General features: G+C 41.6%; 3 protein-coding genes across 5 annotated transcripts; 1 reads left to right on the plus strand and 2 right to left on the minus strand.

Moving 5' to 3' along the window:
* The first annotated feature begins 897 nt into the window (after window positions 1–897).
* trpv6 (transient receptor potential cation channel, subfamily V, member 6) lies at window positions 898–9,380 on the plus strand. Its single transcript, XM_053881180.1, has 17 exons — window positions 898–1,044; window positions 2,375–2,519; window positions 2,602–2,699; window positions 2,902–3,024; window positions 3,115–3,255; window positions 4,180–4,278; window positions 4,385–4,560; window positions 4,637–4,783; window positions 4,845–4,924; window positions 5,015–5,150; window positions 5,244–5,330; window positions 5,397–5,473; window positions 5,560–5,725; window positions 6,874–6,940; window positions 7,019–7,287; window positions 7,358–7,464; window positions 8,723–9,380. Exons 2-17 carry the CDS (start codon window positions 2,389–2,391, stop codon window positions 8,967–8,969), a joined length of 2,151 nt encoding a protein of 716 aa, XP_053737155.1. The 5' UTR covers window positions 898–1,044; window positions 2,375–2,388; the 3' UTR covers window positions 8,970–9,380.
* Window positions 9,219–13,578, minus strand: si:dkey-26c10.5 (uncharacterized protein LOC563797 homolog). Of its 3 annotated transcripts, none has more exons than XM_053881183.1 (8): window positions 13,452–13,578; window positions 13,260–13,358; window positions 13,076–13,171; window positions 11,900–11,992; window positions 11,718–11,798; window positions 10,576–10,727; window positions 10,411–10,508; window positions 9,219–9,707 (listed from the first exon to the last, which is right to left on the minus strand). In XM_053881183.1, exons 2-8 carry the CDS (start codon window positions 13,342–13,344, stop codon window positions 9,581–9,583), a joined length of 732 nt encoding a protein of 243 aa, XP_053737158.1. In that variant the 5' UTR covers window positions 13,345–13,358; window positions 13,452–13,578; the 3' UTR covers window positions 9,219–9,580. The 3 variants fall into 3 exon arrangements, with proteins under 3 accessions (XP_053737158.1, XP_053737159.1, XP_053737157.1); XM_053881184.1 differs by having other exon boundaries at window positions 11,718–11,795; window positions 13,076–13,174; XM_053881182.1 differs by having other exon boundaries at window positions 9,220–9,707; window positions 13,076–13,174.
* A 1,495-nt stretch (window positions 13,579–15,073) lies between these two features.
* Window positions 15,074–20,032, minus strand: zgc:92606 (uncharacterized protein LOC100000242 homolog). Its single transcript, XM_053881185.1, has 5 exons — window positions 19,885–20,032; window positions 18,095–18,184; window positions 17,941–18,019; window positions 17,233–17,351; window positions 15,074–15,509 (listed from the first exon to the last, which is right to left on the minus strand). Exons 2-5 carry the CDS (start codon window positions 18,182–18,184, stop codon window positions 15,444–15,446), a joined length of 354 nt encoding a protein of 117 aa, XP_053737160.1. The 5' UTR covers window positions 19,885–20,032; the 3' UTR covers window positions 15,074–15,443.
* Between the last annotated feature and the right edge of the window lie 204 nt (window positions 20,033–20,236).

Genomic DNA, 20,236 nt, shown 5'->3' on the forward strand with positions numbered 1-20,236 from the left:
GTCACTTCATTAGAGTAGTGTGGCATGTTCTTATCTTTCACACCGTTCCTGCAAGTCATTGTTCAGTCAGTGCAAGTTTAAATGCAAATAAAGCTGCCTCCACGGTGAGGACGCCACTTCAGCTGCCGGTTTGCTGCTGAACATTTTTTTGGATTGTGCAGAATGACAGATGTGGCAGGTCAAAGGTCAAGCTCACACTAGACCTCTCTTCATACCGTCGCTTCAAATTCACACATTTTAAAAGCTGTTAAACAAAATGGTGTTTGATTTGAAAATATAAGTATTTTAAAACTGGACTTGAAACCTCACAGGACAAAAACTCAATAAGTAAAAGTCTGTGTTTGGTCCGAGAACAAAACTTCCATCAAATATAAACCAGCTTTATATAGAACTATTTCTTCACTAGCATCAATCTGAACAGGGTTTTCAATCACATGATGCAACAAACACTGAAATCACCGCCCTGGAATAATCCGCTGATGTCATCAAATATTTTCAAAAATGGGTTCATATCTGAGTGAAGTCACACGCTAGCAATTTTTAAACAGGTTTTTTTTTTTTTTTTAAAAGCTTGACCAGGAACAATGACCACAATGTTTTGAGTGTCATGATGCTGCAGAAGTGTCATAGTGGCCATGCAGGTTTGAGAGGAATTCCAAGGAATGCAGACAGTCTGCTGATGTGACAGCAGATAGGCTGGGATTAGAGGCTATTGAATCACCAATCCCAAATCTGACCTGACAGAAAAATAAAAAACACTTCTTCAGGAAGCAGGCATTTTATAATAAAGGGTGGACTGGACTGACTTTCCCCGCAGGATTTGTGAATGATGATCCACCTGCTGCTGCCGACTCTCTCTGCCTCACCTGTCCCAGTGTGTTCCATCCGCCCACAGCCTGGAGTCTCCGCCCTCGCCGCCTGCTAATATGTATTGGTGTGCCGCTGAGATTTCACTTCTCTGCAGTTACCTGCCCGAGCCTTGTTGTTGACTAATCTGTGTGTTATGATCGAGTGGACGAGGAGCTGCCCGGTCCCTGCGTAACAGTAAGAACCTCTGCTTTCTAACAGCATTGTGTGTGTCGAGCATCTTAAACATGGAGGGACTTTCATTCATGACAGGGTCAGGAGAGTCGTAACCTGCTGCTGTGTTTGTGAATAAAGGCGCTCATGTCTGCTTGAAATCCAGCTCCAACTACACAGAGAGTCAGATCATTTTTAAGACTCACTAACACTCAAACGCTACGGTATGACATCAGACTAAATGACGTCAATGGGTCAAATACAATGTGACACGTTACAATATGATATGGTCGAGATGGTAATAAGCAGCAGACAAAGAAAGGATTTTGGTTTGCCTGGGAGGGAAATTCATGAAAATATGAGCCATGATTAGTGTTATGTGCCATAATATATTGTGACAATAGGGGCCCCAAATTTTGTCACACAAGGGACCAAAAACCTAAACAAAGTTTAAGTCTTGGGCCAAAATAAATACTCACAAACTACACACTGAAAACATGGGCCCAAGACCCATCCAATTCCTTTACATCCATGTGATTTGTGAGGCTCTTGCGGGCCACATAATGATTTGGCCACGAGGCCTTCAGTTTGTTTCAGCATGATGTGCTACACTGTGATAGGAAGATGTGTGGTATGAACTGCTTTGTTACGATCCACTATGTTTTGCTACAATTTGATTTTGTCGCTAGGTCACATAATATGCTAGGAATAAAGAGGTCGGATATTTCCATTTATCTTAGGATGAAATGGGAACAGTGTCATTGTGATGCGTGTTGACAGCCATGTTTTTGTTTTTGACATGAGCATGTTACTCTCAAATTTAAAGGTATGATGAGGAATTTATGGTATGTAGGTATGTTATGTCACATGAAATAAGTGCTTCAAAAGAGACGTGTGCTGTAATAAAGAATGGTTAGAGGTAGTTTTATATGTTGCTGTTTATATGTATATGTGTGGTCAAGATCCCCTTAGCTCAGACTGAGTCGAGACCAAACTGAATACAGAAATCTGTTATCCATATAAACACATTCATTTATTAATAACCGCAAAAGAAACACTAGTCATTTTTGCAACATAAATCAAGAACTGAAATTCTTTCATGGAACAAACCATGAGTTTGTTCTGTATTCAGTTTGGTGCTGTCTTAGTCTCGCCCTCCTCAGTGGTCTCCAGTCCTCTTGGTCTTGGTCTTGGTCTCGACCACCTGTGTGCTCTGGTCTTGACTCGACCTGGGTCTTGGGTGAGGGGTTCTCGACGGCAACACTACAGTACGGTATTAACAGCTGTCAATGCCACAGGAAGGAAAAACATTGTGGGAAACAGACACGATAATCCACACTTCATCTTCCACCAGCGCCACAGTTGGCTATGTCCCCATCTCTGGCTCGATCTGCTCCCAGCGAGCTCAACCACTGGTGGAGTCAGCTGCGGTTCCGGCTCCAGAACAAGAAAGGATGGAACGAGATGCTGGACGAGACGTTCATGCTCCACACCAAACAGTAGGATGTTTGTCCTTCATCCACACTGGATTCACTCCTCAGACGAAGATTTCTGACCTGCTTCTTTCCGGATATCTTTCAGCATCAACGACATTCCTCTCTTCTACGCGGCAAACAACAACAGCGTCGGCTGCATCAAGAAACTGCTCAGCTGCTCGTCCACAAATATCTTCGAGAGAGGTGAACCAGTTGTTCTGCTCCGGACTCTTAAAGTGACATTTTGACTGAAGTCTGCAGAAGTGCTTGAGTGCAGATGAGGTTTTACCAGATTCTTTCATTCATTCCACTTGGAAAGAGCTTGGACGAATTTCATTGTTGTCAATGCTTGAAACCGTCATCTGTATTTTCCATTGTTTATCTTGGGTCTGTTGTTGTTCCTCAGGTGCTCTAGGGGAGACAGCACTTCATGTCGCGGTGATGAGTGAAAACCTGGACGCAGCTGTGGCCTTGATGGACGGAGCTCCGGAGCTCATCAACGAGCCCATGACCTCTGACCTCTTCCACGGTAAGCAATCCAAACAGCAACTATGGTCCTTATCCTCAATGGTTTAAGCTACAAAAAGCTTGTGACATGATGCTATCTCACCCACCTTAGGCGTCACACCCCTCCACATCGCCGTGGTCAATCAGAACATCAGCCTGGTCCATCACCTCATCACTCGTGGGGCCGATGTGGCTTCACCGCGGGTCACTGGACTCTACTTCCGCAAGCGGATTGGTGGGCTGATCTACTATGGCAAGTCAAAAATCTCATTTTAACTTCCCTGCATACACTGCATCTCATGTTTCACTATTCTATAACAGAACAGAGACGTAACCTAGATCCACCTAAAATTGGTGCTCCTAGAGATTTTGCCATAGAGACGTGGTTCGAAAGCCAAAACCTGTGGCCCGACCAGGAATCGCCTGCTATTACTTTTCTCTGACCTAGGAGCAAGATTTTCTGAGATATTCCAGGTTTTGTGACCAATTTTTCCCATTGAAAATGAATGGAAAGAGGATTCACCATTTCAGAAATTTGCTACTACTTCAATGGCTCACAGATCCCCCAAACCTTGGCCTAGAAACTCAGCAAAAAGCTCAAAATGCAGCCTCACTTGTCCTCTCTCACCCTTAAAAAATGATCACAGCCAAGTTGTATCGTTAGCCCACAAATCGGCGTCAAAAGACCCGAGATTTGGCAAAAATCGAAAAGTTAGATTGAGCAGTTAAGCTGGAGCACAGGAGAAAAAAAGCTGGTTTTGCATTTCTAAACTGCAAATGTAGCCAAACGGTGGGGTGCAGAAACATGAAAATCTCCAGTATTGTAGTCACACTTGTCCTCTCTCATAAAATGTGCTCAGAATTACTGTAACACTTTCCGAATTTGCTTGCGTGTCGCGGAGATGCGACAAGCGCGAATCTGCCCTCCATTGAAAATGCATTGGCGAGGAGAGGCTGCTGTGTGAAAATCGCAGCAAAGTTACTCATTTTCACCTCGCCATCCTGGCCAAACAGTAGCTGCAGACCTCCACTAACTGCATGTGTATTGTGGTCGCGCACAGTGCATTCACGAGCTGTTTATTTATAAACAGCGGCTTCTGGTTTTATCTAAATATTGTAGAAAATAAATAATAATAATAACTAATGGCTGTGTTTTTACTTTATTTATTGTGAACAGGTGAGCACATCCTGTCTTTTGCTGCTTGTGCTGGGAATGAAGAAATCATCTCCATGGTGATTGACGCAGGGGCCAGTACCCGGGTCCAGGATTATCGGGGTAAATGGTGCAGATAATAAAAGGGCCCTCTAGCTCAGCTCATTTCCCATTCATAGAAGAGAAATCTGACCTCTCATCTAACACGGTTTCTCCCCTCTCTCTCCAGGTAACACAGTGCTCCACGTTCTGGTTCTGCAGCCCAACAAGTCAACAGCATGTCAAGCTATCGACCTGATCATGTCACGTGACGCCGAGCTGGACCAGTCGGTGCCGCTGGACATGGTCCCAAACTTCAGAGCGCTCACACCTTTTAAGCTTGCCGCCAAAGAAGGGAACATCGTGGTACGTCGAGGTTGCCGCAGTGAGTGAGTTCTTGTATGAAGAGACATTCTTTCATTCCTCCTTAAATCTCTCACAGGCTTTCCAGCACCTGGTGAACAAGCGGCGTCTAGTCCAGTGGAGTCTAGGTCCTTTGACCTCTCACCTCTACGATCTGACTGAGATTGATTCGTGGGCGGACAATATGTCCGTGCTGGAGCTGATCGTAGCGAGCCCGCAGAGAGAGGTGGGTGCAAAGCTTCAGCGCTCCACGTGAGCAGTGCTGACAAACCCAAACCCTTCACCAGGCTCGGAGGATTTTGGAGGTGACACCTGTGAGACAGCTGGTGAGTCTCAAGTGGAACCTGTATGGAAAACATTACTTCAGGTCAGTCAGGACATAAGTGATATCAGTATGCAACTCTTAAAGTAGTACTTTGTTGTGACTCAAGTAGCTTTATGTCTCACCATCCATCAGGCTGCTGATGCTCCTCTACCTGTTGTACATTGGGATCTTCACTCTGTGTTGTTCATACCGCCCCCTGAAGGACGCTCCGGAGAACTACACCAACTCTGACTTGGACAAAACGATTAGGGTCCAAAAAACACTTCAGGTGAGTTTTCATGACATTAAAGACGCTGTGAGCGCCTCTTATTAAATTGTATTTGACAGTTTTCATGTTCAAACATTGATCTTGGTGCTGCAGGAGAGCTACGTGACCTATGAAGACACTCTGCGACTGGCAGGAGAGGTCATCAGCCTCTTAGGAGCTCTCATCATCCTGCTGCTGGAGGTGTGTTTTCCATCTTTCAGCCTCCCGGAGCTGCCCGTAACACCTTCTGCTGGGTCCTCTCCACAGATCCCCGACATCCTGAGAGTGGGGGCGAAGGGTCACTTCGGCCAGACAGCACTGGGAGGCCCGTTCCACGTGATCCTGTCAGTGCCCAGCTGTCATGCTCCAGCCAGTTAAGATGACATGAACGGTGGTTGTTTTTAACCGGTGTGCTCATCCTTCCCGACAGCATCAGCTACGCTTGTCTGGTGGTGCTGCTGTGCATCTTCAGAGGCTGTGGGCTGCAAGGGGAAGCCGAGCTGATGGCTCTGTGTTTAGTGCTGGGCTGGAGCAACGTCATGTTTTTTGCCCGCGGCTTTGAGATGCTGGGTCCTTACGTCATCATGATACAGAAGGTACTGAACCCAGCTGAACTAGCTGGACTCATGAACCCACAGCTACTCAAACAATTACTACCACTCCTACTTTGAATACCATTTACCTTACCATTACCTACCATTACTATGCTCACTACTACTTTATTACTATTGCCATTGCAACTACAATTATTTACATTTAAGCTACTGCTGTCACTACTATTATCACTACTACAACTTATTTGACGTCTTCTACATCTACAACATCTGTCACTACTACTATGAATACACTACTTCTACTTCTACCACTAGCACTACTGCTTGTTCGACCAGTATTACTAATATTACTGCTACAACCACAGCTTCTACAAATTCAGCCACGTACTATGACCAGTACTTTGACCACAAGGTCCTAATGTTATTACTACTATTAATGCTAGAGGTACTCCTACTGCTTCTACTATGACTATTGCGACTGCAGCTACTACTACTTCGACTACTGCTATTACTATAACAACTCTAATAAAGAGAAATAGACACGGTAGTTAACTAGTTTCCAAATGAACTGAACTATTATTTCCCAACTACAGAGTGTATCTGGCCACACCCACGAAATTTACAAAGAAAAAAGATTTTGTCAACACATAAGCTGCACTGGTCCAAACGCCACAGGTGCAGCTGAGCGGTGTACACTGTAAAAATGGTGGTGATTTCTGTGTACCGGCTTACAAGTGTGTGAGGATACATCAGTCCAAACATCAGTTATGAGCTAGTTTTTAATTGTAGTGATGAAAACAAACTCAACAATGTTCCGAACGCATGCCACGATGGCAATAAAATTGGACATGTCACACCAGGCCAATGAAGTGACAGGAGTTTTACAGACATTAAAGAGCATAATGCACTGTTTTTGCCCCAGTGTTTTCCCAGAACTTGCCGCCTTGCTCCTGGAGCTCCTCACTGCTGCGCATTCAGTGCTTTAATGTCAATAAAATGCTCATAATTTCATGGCCTCCATATCTTGGCTGTATGTTTGCCTGCAAAAACCTGCATATCATTTGCGCCTGTGTTAAGCCGTAGGGTTCCGAGCATGTGAGCACAAGTTGCGACTGGCGTACTTACAGAAATATTAGTCATCATGACTTGTGTGCATGAACTTAATGTGACACCTTTGCAACTTCCTCTAGATTATATTCGGTGACTTGACCAAGTTCATGTGGCTGAGTTTCATTGTCCTCCTGGGATTCTCCACATGTGAGTCTTTGCTGTTCATCGGCAACAAAAGGCGTCTGCAGTGAAAGGGATTAAAAGATGTCCTCTGCACCCGTCCAGCTCTGTGGATGGTCTACATGACCCAGGACCCAGACTCCATCCCTGCGTACCGCTCCTTCCCCATCACCCTCTTCTCCCAGTTCGAGCTCAGTGTGGGCCTCATCGACCTGCCGGTGGACCACACCTTCATCACGCCTCCCATCGTCCACGTGCTCCACTGCGCCTTCTCTGTGGTCTCCTACATCCTGCTGCTGAACCTCCTGATCGCCATGATGAGCGACACACACTGGAGGGTGGCTCAGGAGAGAGACGAGCTCTGGAGGACTCAGGTACTGCACACAGACAGGCGCCGCAGCAGCCGTGTCGGTGATGTCATGCGGGTCGTGAATGACTTTGCAGGTTGTGGCTACCACCCTGATGCTGGAGAGGAGGCTGCCGCGCTGCCTTTGGCCTCGACTTGGTGTGTGTGGACTCAGCTACGGCCTGAGAGAGCGCTGGTATCTACGGTAAGACTGATGATCGACAGGAAATAAAGATGAAGCTATTTTAGTTATGACGAAGTGAAAGTTTTTGCTTGTTCAAAAATAAACCAAACAGAAAAATAAAACCAACAGCAACGCACAAACTTTTTAAAGTTTAGTCATGAGAGCTCTTTGTGGCCCCTGGATCTATCCCATGGATTATTTTTGATGGATTAGAGCAGAGGTGGGCAATTGAATTTCCCAAAGGGCCACATTAGAAACTGTAATGGTTGTGAGGGGCCAACATGCCAAAAGAAAGACAGCGATGACTATATGACAAAACATGATGGAAAAATACTGAAAATATATACTTAAGTACAAAAAAGGACAAAATGAATCTAAGAAGATGAAATGTTATTAAGGATATTTAGAAGTGTGAATATGCCATAAAACCTATTGAAATACATCATTTGAAATGTACTTAATTTTAATATGAATCAGCATAACTGTAGACTTGACATTCAAGATAAAAAGGCAATTTATTTCAAAATGTATTTTCAATATTTCTTCAATATATTTTGCGGAACAAGAAAAACACAAAAATGGCCAATATAAAGAAGAAAAATGTAACAAGAACATGCTATATTTACTACTGAAGTGGTGGTGACTGAAAGAGCAAGAACAAGAAAGACAGACAAATTGCGAGACATCAGAGATATAGTTTTAGTCTGACGTGAAAAGGGCCACGGAAATACTGGCATCGGGCCGCATATGGCCCCCGGGCCGCACTTTGCTCGGGTCTGGATTAGAGTGAGTTAAGGTAGGTAGCTTTTATTGTCAATTGGCAACTGCTATATGTATTAGATACAGGGGATTGAAATATCAATACCGGGCAACCTGTGTAGTTACAGTTACGACGTTATACCATGCAAAAAATTCTACATAAACAACATATACTGTATGGCTGTTACTTGCATGATGACATGTTTAAAAAAAAATAGTAGTAGAGGGGACAACCCTCAAAGTAAAGAGTGCAGGCTACTTGTGCACAGTGCAGTAACTTTATGTTATTTCCACCCGATGTAAATAGCTTAATAGTGTAACAGTAGCGGGAGAATAAATTATAAAATTATTTTTATTTATTTAAGACTTGGACTGAGTCTATTTCAGATGCATATAGTGGTTAAATGATGAAGTATGTACCTGTGTCCCCCAAATATAAAAACAAAAAGTTGCTAAGCCATGCGATAAAAAGTGTATATTTGTATGTTAAAAACATAGAAACAAAACCTTCCTCTTCCAGGGTGGAGGACCGAAACGACCCCATGATGCAGAAGATGCGTCGTTACATCAAAGCTTTCTCCAAAGAGGACGAGAAGGAAGAGGAGAAGAACGATCCGACGGCTCGGGAGTCGGACGCAGTGGGATTCCCTAAGCTCAGACCCAGGAGACGACCCATGTCCGGATGGCAGGTGATCCGCCACAGCGCTTTAGGTTTGGACTTGGAGCCGGAGCAGCCACAGGACGACCAGGACATCAACTACGTCTAGAGACTCTCTGTGAAGCCGACGAACAAGACGACTCTGTGGACTCGGTCAAAGGTGCAATTGTTCCCTCAGTATTACGGAGCTTTGTATGTTTCATGGTGAATCAACGAAGCGCTGTGGAACATGTCCAGCTCAAGATATGAATATTTTATGTTTTTAACTATGCAAATATATGAAAATTAAATTGTGGCCAACGGTGCATGCATGAGTGCGTATGAATGGTTTCGTGCATTTTCCATTGCTTGTTGTTGAAGAGCAGATTAAAAAACATTTTTCTTGTGTATGAAAAGCATTTAATTACCATGATTCAATATTCTTTCTGAAGAATGTACATGTATATTTTCAGCAAATCATTCAGTTCATCATATCCATCTTAATAGATTAAAGAAAATAGGGCACAATGAATAAAAATAATATAAGAATAAGAAACACAACCTGCAATTTGGGTGGCATCTGTGGATGAATACACGAGGAGCTCAGCCATCTGGCAAAGACTCTGTCCAGAGCCATGGAGGGTGATGACCGCACAGGTGAGTGGTGAAAGAATAATACAGCGACAGTCATGCCAGCAATAGAAATGGTGGAATCTTCGCAAGCCAGTCGAAGCTTCTTTGTCAGATCCTCAGCTGGCAGATGAAGTAGGCGTTGTCAGTGCAGGTTGCCGTCTCCCAGTTCTTACTGTCGTTAGTTTTTGCATTCAGGAACGCACACGCGCCTGTTGGTGAGCTGCTGGACCAGAATCTGCACACAATACAAATTCAGTTTAACCGTTTGGTCACCTTCTTTCCACAATAAACTCTCTTTGGTCACGTCTTTACGTCACACATCCACTTGTAGCAAAGTAAAGTGAACGTGAACAAACAGGATGGAGGATCTTCACTGCGAGTGCAAACTGGCTCCGGTCAGGATTCCGGGCGCCAGATCAAAATGAACCATTGAACTTGTCAATTTTTCTGCAGGGTTGCATAACGGTGTTGAGTATTCACAAGAATCATTGTCACTGGACACACCTCAGTCTTACATCAGGGAACTTCCACGATTGGGCAATTTTGGAAAAAAGAAGAAATGGTTCAAAATTGGAAGCATTTTTGGGTGTTTTTTTCTGAAGAAGATCTGTTATGAAATGATGGATAGGTCACTGCCCTGTGAGTCACCTGTTTGACTTATGTCACTGAGTGAAGCGGAGCTCACTGCAGTTGCTCCCTGTGTTACTCCCATCTTAAATGTATATATATATATATATATATTCCTTATTTGTTTACAACCTGGACAATATGTATTTTTACAGGAAGACAATAAATAAATAACTATACATTTAATAATAATATAAACAATTATCATTGTATTTTCATAAAGTGAAACCAAATTTACATCCGAGTTGTTTCAAGACGACCCATCTCCTACTTCCTGTTTACTGACACGACAGTGGTCTTGAGTGATTCACCTCGTGGTCAGGTTAGCGTTGTCAACCCAGGTCCAGCGGCCGTTTCGCTTTCTCAGCCCGATCCAGTAAGGGAGGCTCCCTTTGTCAACCAGATAATTCTAGGACAGAAAGTCGTATGGGTCATCAGTAGCATGTCGAACACCCTGCTGTGACAGCAGCCGGTACCTGGACATTCGAACTGGAGATCACTACCAGCGATGCTCCCAACGCGCTGCAGTTTCTCTGGCTGTCGTCCCAGTTGAGTCTTGTTGTGGAGAAGTGGAAACAGGAGCGGTCTAGCTGCAGCCAGTCGTCGGGACAGTACTGACAATGGGGGCCTTCAGGAGAAACAGAGAAACAACACTCATAATGATAACAACATTTTATATCAGTAAACTGTAGCACATTTCTGCTTTATTCTGTAGCTGGAAGGCTTTTGTTATCACAATTGCTTGTATTGTATTATTTATTACTGGTACTTCAAATCAACTTTTGGGATAAATAGTACAAATTTATTTTCTAAAATGTTTTAAGAAAAGTATCACTTTTCGTTCTTACTTTCTAGCTTTTAAATATGTATCCTTCCCCATGAATCGCGCTTTAGTGAGACTAAGTTTTTGAACAAACTGGAATAAACGCGTAATATGTTTCTTTTTCGGAGCGCGTGTTTGTTTTCGCTGCATTTCTTCATTTCTTTCTCACTGTCGGATGATCTACCCATCTCGGATGCGAAAGAGTGATGCGTTCATGAGTGTCGGAATTTTATTACTACTGAAAATATCCGAGGTTATGATATATAACGGGAATTATCCGGGATTTGGGGACAAAATGTTGCACTTAAACTTTCGCCTACATCATTTTCGCCATTCAAAAGTGTTTCGAATAAAAGTTTCAGGGATTTCATGATAAAACATTTGACAAAACCGCTGTTTACTTTGCGCTAGTGAGCAGTATATGTAAATATAAAATAAAAATAAAAAAAACAACTTTACAACGCCTTTGTAATGAATGTTTTCATAATGATCTACTTATTTTAAATCCATATTTTTAAATATAGTTTTTATTTCATTTTATTTCATCAATTGGTTTTGTTTTTTTAAGGATCATGTAATATTAATGTATGCATTTTTGAAACATTGTTTTGTGTGATTAAATTGAATGAGTTACTATATATGTTATCAGTGATGCAGCATTTTTCATTTTATTTATTGGAATAAAATGAAAAAATAAAGTGCCATTTGTTACCTTGGAAAAAAAAGCTAAGATACAGAACCAATTTGATTTTGTCATGTAAACTTTTAAAACAGTTTCAGAGTTGTTACACTCACAGTCTTGCGGCATCACATTATCACAGTTGGTGTTGCAGGTGCTGGAGTCAATTTCCAAATGCGAACAACTGCTGGATTCTTCTAAATCAGGATTAAAAAACAAAAACAGATAGAAAGCAGTAGTGCTGTATGTGAGATCTGAAGTCAGTGTCACAATTTTGATCACACACTGAGCCCCTTACTCAGGCTGCTGATGATGAGGATCAGCAGCAGAACCAGTGACACGCAGCTCAGGATCACACAGGCAGCCTGGAGCAGACGGAGCTTTCTCTGACCTCCAAACACAGCAGAACACATTAGAATTCCAGTGACTACACACAGGGCGGGTGTGAGTCGGTCTGAACGGCCCAAGGGAAGAAACTGTGTTCGGGTGGTGCGAGACTCGATGGACCAGAAGTCGAGGGCAACAGGTCAAACAGGGGGAAGCAGTGTGTGAAACGGACCACAGTCCGGCAGCTGCATTCTAAAGAATCGGGGTGTTATGGGAGAGGGATAGTGAAATTCATAGATTACAAAACAAAAAAAACCTGTTTATTCTGCTTTTTATTTTCCTTTCTTTTGATGGAAATATATCGGTGACACGCGCCACACTTTACTTAATACCTGATGTTTATGATTTGTTTTCTTTTTATTTAGGCAACTGGAGGACTTGACATTGAATTCTTCTGAATTCTGGACATCGCTTCGCTTCGTTGATTCAACTATATATTAATTTGATGATGTGATGATATATTTATTTTCAAAACTGTTTTCTTGTGAGCAATTAACACACACACACAAAAATGTTTGTGTCTGTATAACGCAGCCACAAAACACACACATTTTTTTTCAAGATAATATTTGACATTGTGTCAAATTTATCTGAACACTTTTTTCTGCTATATTGTTTTTTTTTCTTGTAATCGACATCATTTTTTTCTGTTTTCAGTGTAGGTGTCTCCAACCGCTTTAAATTGTATGCTCAACATTTCAATTTTAATCGAATTTGAAACCTATATAAAGTGAATAAATAGATGGCTTTTATCACACACTGTTGTTCTATGTTCGAGTTGGCACACGCATTGAGCCGGTTCACTGCTCTCTACTGATAGTGACGAGCATTGACGACCTTGACTTTTTCTTACCACTATAGAAAGTGAAACTAGGGACTGAAGAGGCGGACACTACTTTGTTTCTTTTTTTCTATTTTACTATGACTTTCTTCCTCTCGATAGATGTGGAAAAATTACAAAACTATAATTATTAGATATACTTAAGACATCAGTGGGACAATTATTATTTTTCTCCTCTTCAGTAAACATTTCTGTTGTACTTGAGTTTCAGCATCGCATATGCAAGGTTTTTAAGTGTCGATTTACCTTGACTTTGGTGAGTTGAATTACCAAAATAAGTCTCAGTGTAGATGTCTTCAGTCGGCTGACGTAGAAGGGAGTATTCAGCTGTTTCTGCTTCCTCTACTGCCCCAAAGAATAACAGGGAAAGCTTTAAAAAGTTAACTTCTCTTATTTAGAATTGCTTTTAAATCCACGCGAAACTTCGTACCTTTACTGCTGACCTCCTTCCCCTCCTTCTCCTCCTTCCTTCCTTCCTTCTCCTCCGTCTTCTCAGTCACTGTCTCCATCTCCATGCTCCTCTAACTTTCTGTTTCCAGGGAAAAAGCACAGAACCTGCTTATCCGGTGTCTGTATTAATGGATTATAACAAGTTGAATGCGAGGTTTCTGCTGCTGCACACCTGATGCCAAATCTGGTCCCTGAGTCGAACCTCTGAGTAGAACTGCCCCGCGCTCAGCTGTCCTCTGCTGTCTGAGAGTTATAGACGGCCGATGACTTCCTCAAACTGTTTCTACTGTCTGCTCTTCCTAGAAATGACCGATCAAATTAGGGTGAGGCAAAAGGTGTTTCTGCTAAATGTAATTCATATTTAGATCTGCAATGTCAAGTGGCAAAACAAGTCATCAACATTTTTTTTTATTTCCACATATTTCTCATGATGTTGCACATCAAGTGCAAAGTAAGTTCATACTTTGTTTGGAGTTGAGCTCATTTCAATGGTAAGTTGTGTCTGTCAAAGTAAGGAAGACACACGCACCCGATTAGTACGTTTTTGTTTTTTTTTGCTTCTTATTTTCTTTTGGTTGTATTTTTGAATAATATGACTCAGCAACATTTAGAGCGACTTCTTTCGAAACACTTGACTTATTGCTGGTGTTGTGGTGCAATCACACTTCTTTGAAAATATTTTTATGATAATTTCACAATTTTCTAAGAATTTCAAGTACATTCAGAGTAGTGGAAACGCTGGTCATTGTGTTGCGAAAAACCTCCCTGAACAAAAACAAACAGATGCTTTTGTTTGCTTTTGTTCAGGGATTCCTCCATGTTTGTTGTTGTTGTTATCATCCTAGCTGCCACGTGTCTTGTACATCAATGTGATCAGTGTGTGTTGGGAGCTCCCAAAACAGAGAGCACATTTCACCTTTTACAAAAAAGTAAAACTCCTTTTATAGAATACCATTTAATATGTTATTAATAACCTTACATCACCCAACAGCATAAGTCTCCGCCCCTTCCTGTCAGTCCGTTGGACCTAAGCTCGGAAAAGTAGTTAAATGACAAAAAATGATGCGAGTTTCGACTACATTTCTCATTTATTTGCTTGTAAAACACATAATGATTGGGACTACATATCAAGTGTCGCATGTACGACGTCACAGCAGAATCCAACTAGAAGATAGCAAACTAGCTGACATGGTTAAACACTTATGGTGACCCTGTAGAACAGACCTGGGCAGTGCGGCCAAATGCTTCCCTTTGACTGCATTTATGTGGCCCTCCTGGAGTAAAACGATAAAACAGACATTGTCATTTTTGTCTTGTGCATTGTTTTATTGATCATTATGATGCAACTGAAACATAGCTTTTTGCATGATTATTTTTTTAATTATTCGTCTTTTTTGCTGGTTATTTTTGGAGTAGTTATTGTCCCTTAAAATACATCAGAATTGAAAGTAGATGAGACACTTTAAATGGAATGTTGTATAAATAAAACACAACAAACCAACATTTTCAGTGCATTTCTAAGTGTAATTTCATAATTTTCTACCTTTTTATTTTCATTTTTCTCTTGCTCTCCTTTCTTTCGGTTTGACGGCCCCTCTCAAAGTCTAACTATGGGCACAGGCGATAAGGGAGTCTCCCCGCCCATGGAACCACCTGACACTCAGTGTAGAACCTCCTTCTTCACTGGGAAGGGAGCGGTCGAGTTGGTCGTCTGGTAATCACTTCACCTTCTTCCCTCCGAGTCCAGTGTTTGTCAAAATGTGGTACTTTCACTTCATCATCCTTAAAAAAGTCACACCCAAAAGTTATTATTTTTAGTGTTTATTTGCCACAAACGTTGGTGATATTAATTTACAAAAAAAACAAAACAAAAACAAAAAACTATTTGCATTAAATACAGATGAAGGAGAAGAGCTCATCTAAAATCACTTCCTGTTACCAGCCTTTTCTTTTCTCACTGCCATTTCTGTGCATTAATCAAACATAAAATTTAAAAAAAAAAATCCTGTGTAATAGCACGTTCACATCCCAGCACAACAAAGGGAATCCAACAAAGCTTTTCCTCCACCAAGTTACACAACTTAAAGGATAATACAGGATTAAAACTCAGCCTTTAACTTTTCAAATTTGACAAGCTGTTAGCTCTCCTCCTTTGGGTTCCCCCTCAGGCGCCGTACACGCTCTCGTTGCTGTAGGTCATGTACAGGAAGAGGTCCTCATCGTGGTGCTCCTGCAACACAACAAAACACAATGAAACACTGCTTCTTTGTCTCATTTCGATTCCCTGGTTTAATATTATCCTTCACTGCATTGGAGCGTCTTTGCTCTATCACTGCACAATGTGAATGAAGTGAAACAGCACTATCATCTCACACAAACACCTGGAACACTTGTGGAGTGTGGATGAGCTCCAACTAACATGATCATTGTGGTGGCCTCCACCTGCCTTGAACAGTCCCATGTTTCAACCAACTCAAGCAAGGCTGCAGAGGCCCTTCATGATGCACAGTTGTTTGTGGTTAGCAGAGTTCACAGAAATGAGCCAGAAGATCAGTCTTGTCACACCACACGCAGCCAAATATGGCTGGTGAAAGAGCAGTGAACTCCACTCGCTGCCTGTGGTCCTTCCTTGTGTGTTGATAGTTTACTAACTTATATAGATTAAGTCCTGCCACACATGAGGCTGCATGCTGGAGGATGGAACCATTGGGAAAAAAGCCCTTCCATGCCAACCTCCTTGACCTTTCACAGAGCTGGAGAGCAGAACAATCAGGCTATTGAAGTGCAGTGTCTCTTTCAACCTTGAAAAAGATGATGACATCATGACTGCGCAGCTGGCACCTGCCCCACTTCAGATCATCCTTCCACAATGTTGCAAGGAATTTAGCCTGTTTTTTAACAATGTTTTAATACAAATGTTAATGTTATGGCATTAATGCTTTTGATCTGTGTATCGGTTGTTAGTGTGAGTTAGTGTGTCTAAATACACATTCAAGCGCCCATTTTTTGTGTGTGTATGTGTGTGATATTTAGCTATACTTGTGGGGACCAATACCTGGAAACACACTGTGGTGACATTTTGCTTTGTGGGGTCCTCGTGTGGTTGCGCCTCAGTTTGAGGATAAATACTTGAAAATAACAAGATCATTGTAACTGGGTTCAAGTGTGGCTCTGGTTACCAGGAGTCCTGGTTAAGGTTAGCCATTTGTTTTGGATGGTAAAGTTGATGGTGAGAGGCTGAGGATTACTATACTTGTGAGGACCAATCCTTGTTCCCACAAATATTGTGGGAAATTGTATTGTATAGCCTATATGAAGCCTTATGGATCTGGGGGAACATTTAGCCAGTCCCCACAAGTTGAGGATTAAAACTTGGAAATAACCGGGTCATTACAATTGAATTCAAGTTTGGATCAGAGTCCTGATTAAGGTGAGCCATGTGTTTTGGACGGTGAGGTTTAGGGTGAGAGGCTGGGGAAAGCATTATGTCAATGAGAGGTCCTCACAAAACATAAGAATATTGACTGTGTATGTGTGGGCATGTTTTGCCATGCTTAGTTCCAGGTCTTGACAAACCATCTTCTTGTGAGGACATGATGTCAGTAAAATGTGTTCATTGTATTTGGCTTTAAGTTTGGTTCAGAGTCATGGTTACAGTTAGCCATGTGTTTTGGATGGTTAAGTTAAGGGTGAGAGGCTGTGGAAAGCATTATAGCAATGAGAGGTCCTCATAAGGATAGATATACAAGTGTGTGTGTGTGTGTGTTTGTGTAGACTTGTATAGCTATGTTTCAGTATGTTTCCAAGAATTGAATTGGACTTTTTTTGCCGGTCCCCGTGAAGTTAAGATTAAAACTTTTAGGGTGAGAGGCAATGAAAGGTCCCCACAAAGATAGTGGTATACGAGTGTGAATGGAGGCGAGTGTGTGTGTTTCTGGTGCGATGCTGGATACCTCATACACAGCTGAGAGTGGGGAGCTGGACGGGGGCAGAGAGTTGTTGACGAAGAAGAAGAGAGCTTCCTCTGGTCTCAAAGACACTCGCTGACGAATCAGGAAACACAACTGCCCCACTGAAATAAAAAAAAGGAACAATCAAGGAAAGTCAGAGGACATAACACCCAGTTTCGTTTCATGAGATGAGGAAAAAAAAAAACAAGCAGGAGACAAACACTGAGACGAGGTGCCGAAACCAAAATACTCCTTCTGGTTTTCTTGTCTTTGGAAACATCCTATTTTGAAACAGTCTTGTCTGAGCTGCGCCACTTGGAGGTTTAAGTTTGATCAACTCTTATGGTATTTTGATATCAAATATTTAAATGTGATTGTTATTTAACTACAAAACATGTAATAAACAATGCTTAGGGTTAATACCCAGATGCTCCTCTGCAAAAATGTTTTTAAAAATTATAATTCAGACAATAAATTAGTTTGAACAATACGCTGCTATAAAATAATTTCACCTGTGCAATGTAGTATTTGAGGATGAAGTAAAAACAAATCGCCACTGTACTATCATCTAAAAGAGCAGTCTTTTAGTATAGACAAATAATAAAGCCAAATAATAATTTAATTTATGATTCATTTTGTCATATTTGTAAACAAAAAAAAGTTTTTTGGGATTTGTAAACTTTAATGCAGTTCTCCACATCTATTTTTCACCTGTCAAGTCAGACGGCACCAAGTATTTCTTCTTGTCCAACTCAGGGGCGCGTGACCTCGGCGCCCTCTCCACGATGATCTGGTGAGGAACAGACAACTAAGCTGATGTCGTGATTAAAAAAAAAATAATAATAATTTGAGCAGCCATACTCACTGGTATTTTGTCAGGATGCTTGGCTCGGACTCTCTCTCCTTCTGCTCTCCTCACCTCCAGTGGTACAGAGCGCTGGTAGTGACTCCCCATCTGAAGAGCAGTCAGTCACAAGTTATCAATTAAGTTTAACATGGTCTTGTTTGCCATTACTGCAGCTTAACATTTCTTTAGTATTCTTCTCAGTTACTACATAAAAAACCAAACAGTTATGTAATCAATATATGTGTAAGAAATATCTGTACGGCAATCTCCTAATGCTCTTTTTTTAATAAAAATAGATTTTAAAAACAATAGTAAAATGCAACATACTCATTTTTGTGCCGACAAAAGGTTTAATGCATCTAATGTCACAAAGTTGACGCACTTTAAGTGAAGTGTCAGTATGTAACACGGTAACACAATTTTACACACCTATATTTAAAATAGTTTTCAATCAAATATTTTGGTCACAACAACATTGTGACATTGCGGCGTGTCGTGTATCGTACTCTCGCATCGTGGCTCAAGTATTGTGATGCCGGTCATACAGTCGGGTTCTTGGCAACACAAACCCTTAGTAGTCAAAATGAAAATCTCTCAAGCAATAAATGTTAATGTACAAAGACTTTTAAAATTATTACCTCTGAGCTTAAAGTTGACACCAAAAATTAATGTTTTCAATATAGGTCTATGAAAAAAATAAACACATTTTAAAATACTACCAATTGAAAAGCACAGCATAGCTTGTATTAAATAAATAGCACGTGACAAAAAGTCACCAAAATGCTGACATTATTCAGAAGAAAATACACATGGGATTCATGTCCACAAGATCCAGTTAATGGGAACTAATCATCATTTTACTTTTTACTTCAACTTTTAACTAAATAATAACTAAATATATGTTCCTTAAAAATAAAATGTTATTTTAAGTCCTAAGTGTGTGTTTGACCTAACATGTAATATTTCTTACCCCTCGACAAAATATTACGTTTCGCAGCGACAGGGTTTAAAATAACAAAAATAATAAATATATAAATCACACAGTTGACACAGTGGATTGAGTCCCTATTTTTCCAACCAAAAATGATTCATATTTTTAGATTACTAATTGTAATTGTAAATAATCACACCTGCCAAGCAACGAACTTAGATTGACCGACTGTTGGAGCCAAGTCATAATAAAATAGTTTACTTCACTTTTGTTTGTGTTGATAGTATGACAGCATAGTATTCCTCACAAGCATGAAAATAAATGACAATAAGCGACACAGCCTCAGAGACAAGTCTGCGGTTGGAGCCGAAGTCCACGCTTGTGCTGTACTTTATCTCCAGTTTCACGTCTACAGTCTACATTTGGAGGCAGGGTTGCCTCACTTCCTGTCACGGGGCACCAGCCCACACACCTCAGGAGATGTTGACAGCCCAGCAGCTACTAGCTGGAGCAGTGAAGAGCACAAGCTCTGTTCAGGCATGCACGTCAACCGAGCCTCACTGAAACTGCTGCTGTCGACACAGACAGCAGCAGATAAAACCAGAAACAGCTGTCGCTGTTCGTGGTTACAAGTTCAGCAATACAATATCTGGCCTACACCAGCAGACCAGGCCACGTCACTGGTGGCTCATGGTCCGCCAGCTGGAAACCCACACCGCAGCGCTTCTAGGTGACAGGTTCTCCTTGAAACCCTTGTGTTTTATACACATACCAAGGCAAGCTACTGTTATTTATGACGTGTATGCTCATCATTGACATTTCTGGAAACCGCACCTACCAAATCAAGCTGTACACAACACGACGCGACTTAAATTACCTTTCTTCGTTTCGTTCTCTTTCAGAATAATGCAATAAAAGCTCAGACCTTCTCAAAAATCCATCAAGATTCTGGAAATACTTCAAATCTGTCTTCCGCTCGCGTCGGACTGCTCCACAAAAACAATAACAAACACAGCAGGAACCCGCCTACTTTTGTACCAACCAATGAGAAGGCGGATTTGGATGTCACGGTAGGTAGATGGCCAATTAGAGCGAAGTAAAGGCGTGTCAACGGACTCCTGACTGGTTGTAACGTGCTGTCAATCTAGCGTCAGGTTGCCGTTACACTATACCGATTAATTGTAAAATATTCGAGTATTCAGAATACTCCTCATTTTGTGGTGATAATA

The sequence above is a fragment of the Synchiropus splendidus genome, chromosome 12 (assembly GCF_027744825.2).
Source record: "Synchiropus splendidus isolate RoL2022-P1 chromosome 12, RoL_Sspl_1.0, whole genome shotgun sequence".
Taxonomy (NCBI): domain Eukaryota; kingdom Metazoa; phylum Chordata; class Actinopteri; order Syngnathiformes; family Callionymidae; genus Synchiropus; species Synchiropus splendidus.

Coding starts and splice junctions, on each gene's coding strand:
- trpv6 (XM_053881180.1), top strand. CDS start 2,389: ATGTCCCCATCTCTGGCTCGATCTGCTCCCAGCGAGCTCAACCACTGG. Junction 3,025..3,114: donor GACCTCTGACCTCTTCCACG/GTAAGCAATCCA, acceptor CACCCACCTTAG/GCGTCACACCCCTCCACATC. Junction 7,465..8,722: donor AGAGAGCGCTGGTATCTACG/GTAAGACTGATG, acceptor TTCCTCTTCCAG/GGTGGAGGACCGAAACGACC.
- si:dkey-26c10.5 (XM_053881182.1), bottom strand. CDS start 13,344: ATGGAGATGGAGACAGTGACTGAGAAGACGGAGGAGAAGGAAGGAAGG. Junction 13,175..13,259: donor GAAGGAGGTCAGCAGTAAAG/GTACGAAGTTTC, acceptor TCTTTGGGGCAG/TAGAGGAAGCAGAAACAGCT. Junction 10,728..11,717: donor TAATGTGATGCCGCAAGACT/GTGAGTGTAACA, acceptor TTTCTCCTGAAG/GCCCCCATTGTCAGTACTGT.
- zgc:92606 (XM_053881185.1), bottom strand. CDS start 18,184: ATGGGGAGTCACTACCAGCGCTCTGTACCACTGGAGGTGAGGAGAGCA. Junction 17,352..17,940: donor GGTGCCGTCTGACTTGACAG/GTGAAAAATAGA, acceptor TTTTTATTTCAG/TGGGGCAGTTGTGTTTCCTG. Junction 15,510..17,232: donor CACTCTCAGCTGTGTATGAG/GTATCCAGCATC, acceptor GTTGTGTTGCAG/GAGCACCACGATGAGGACCT.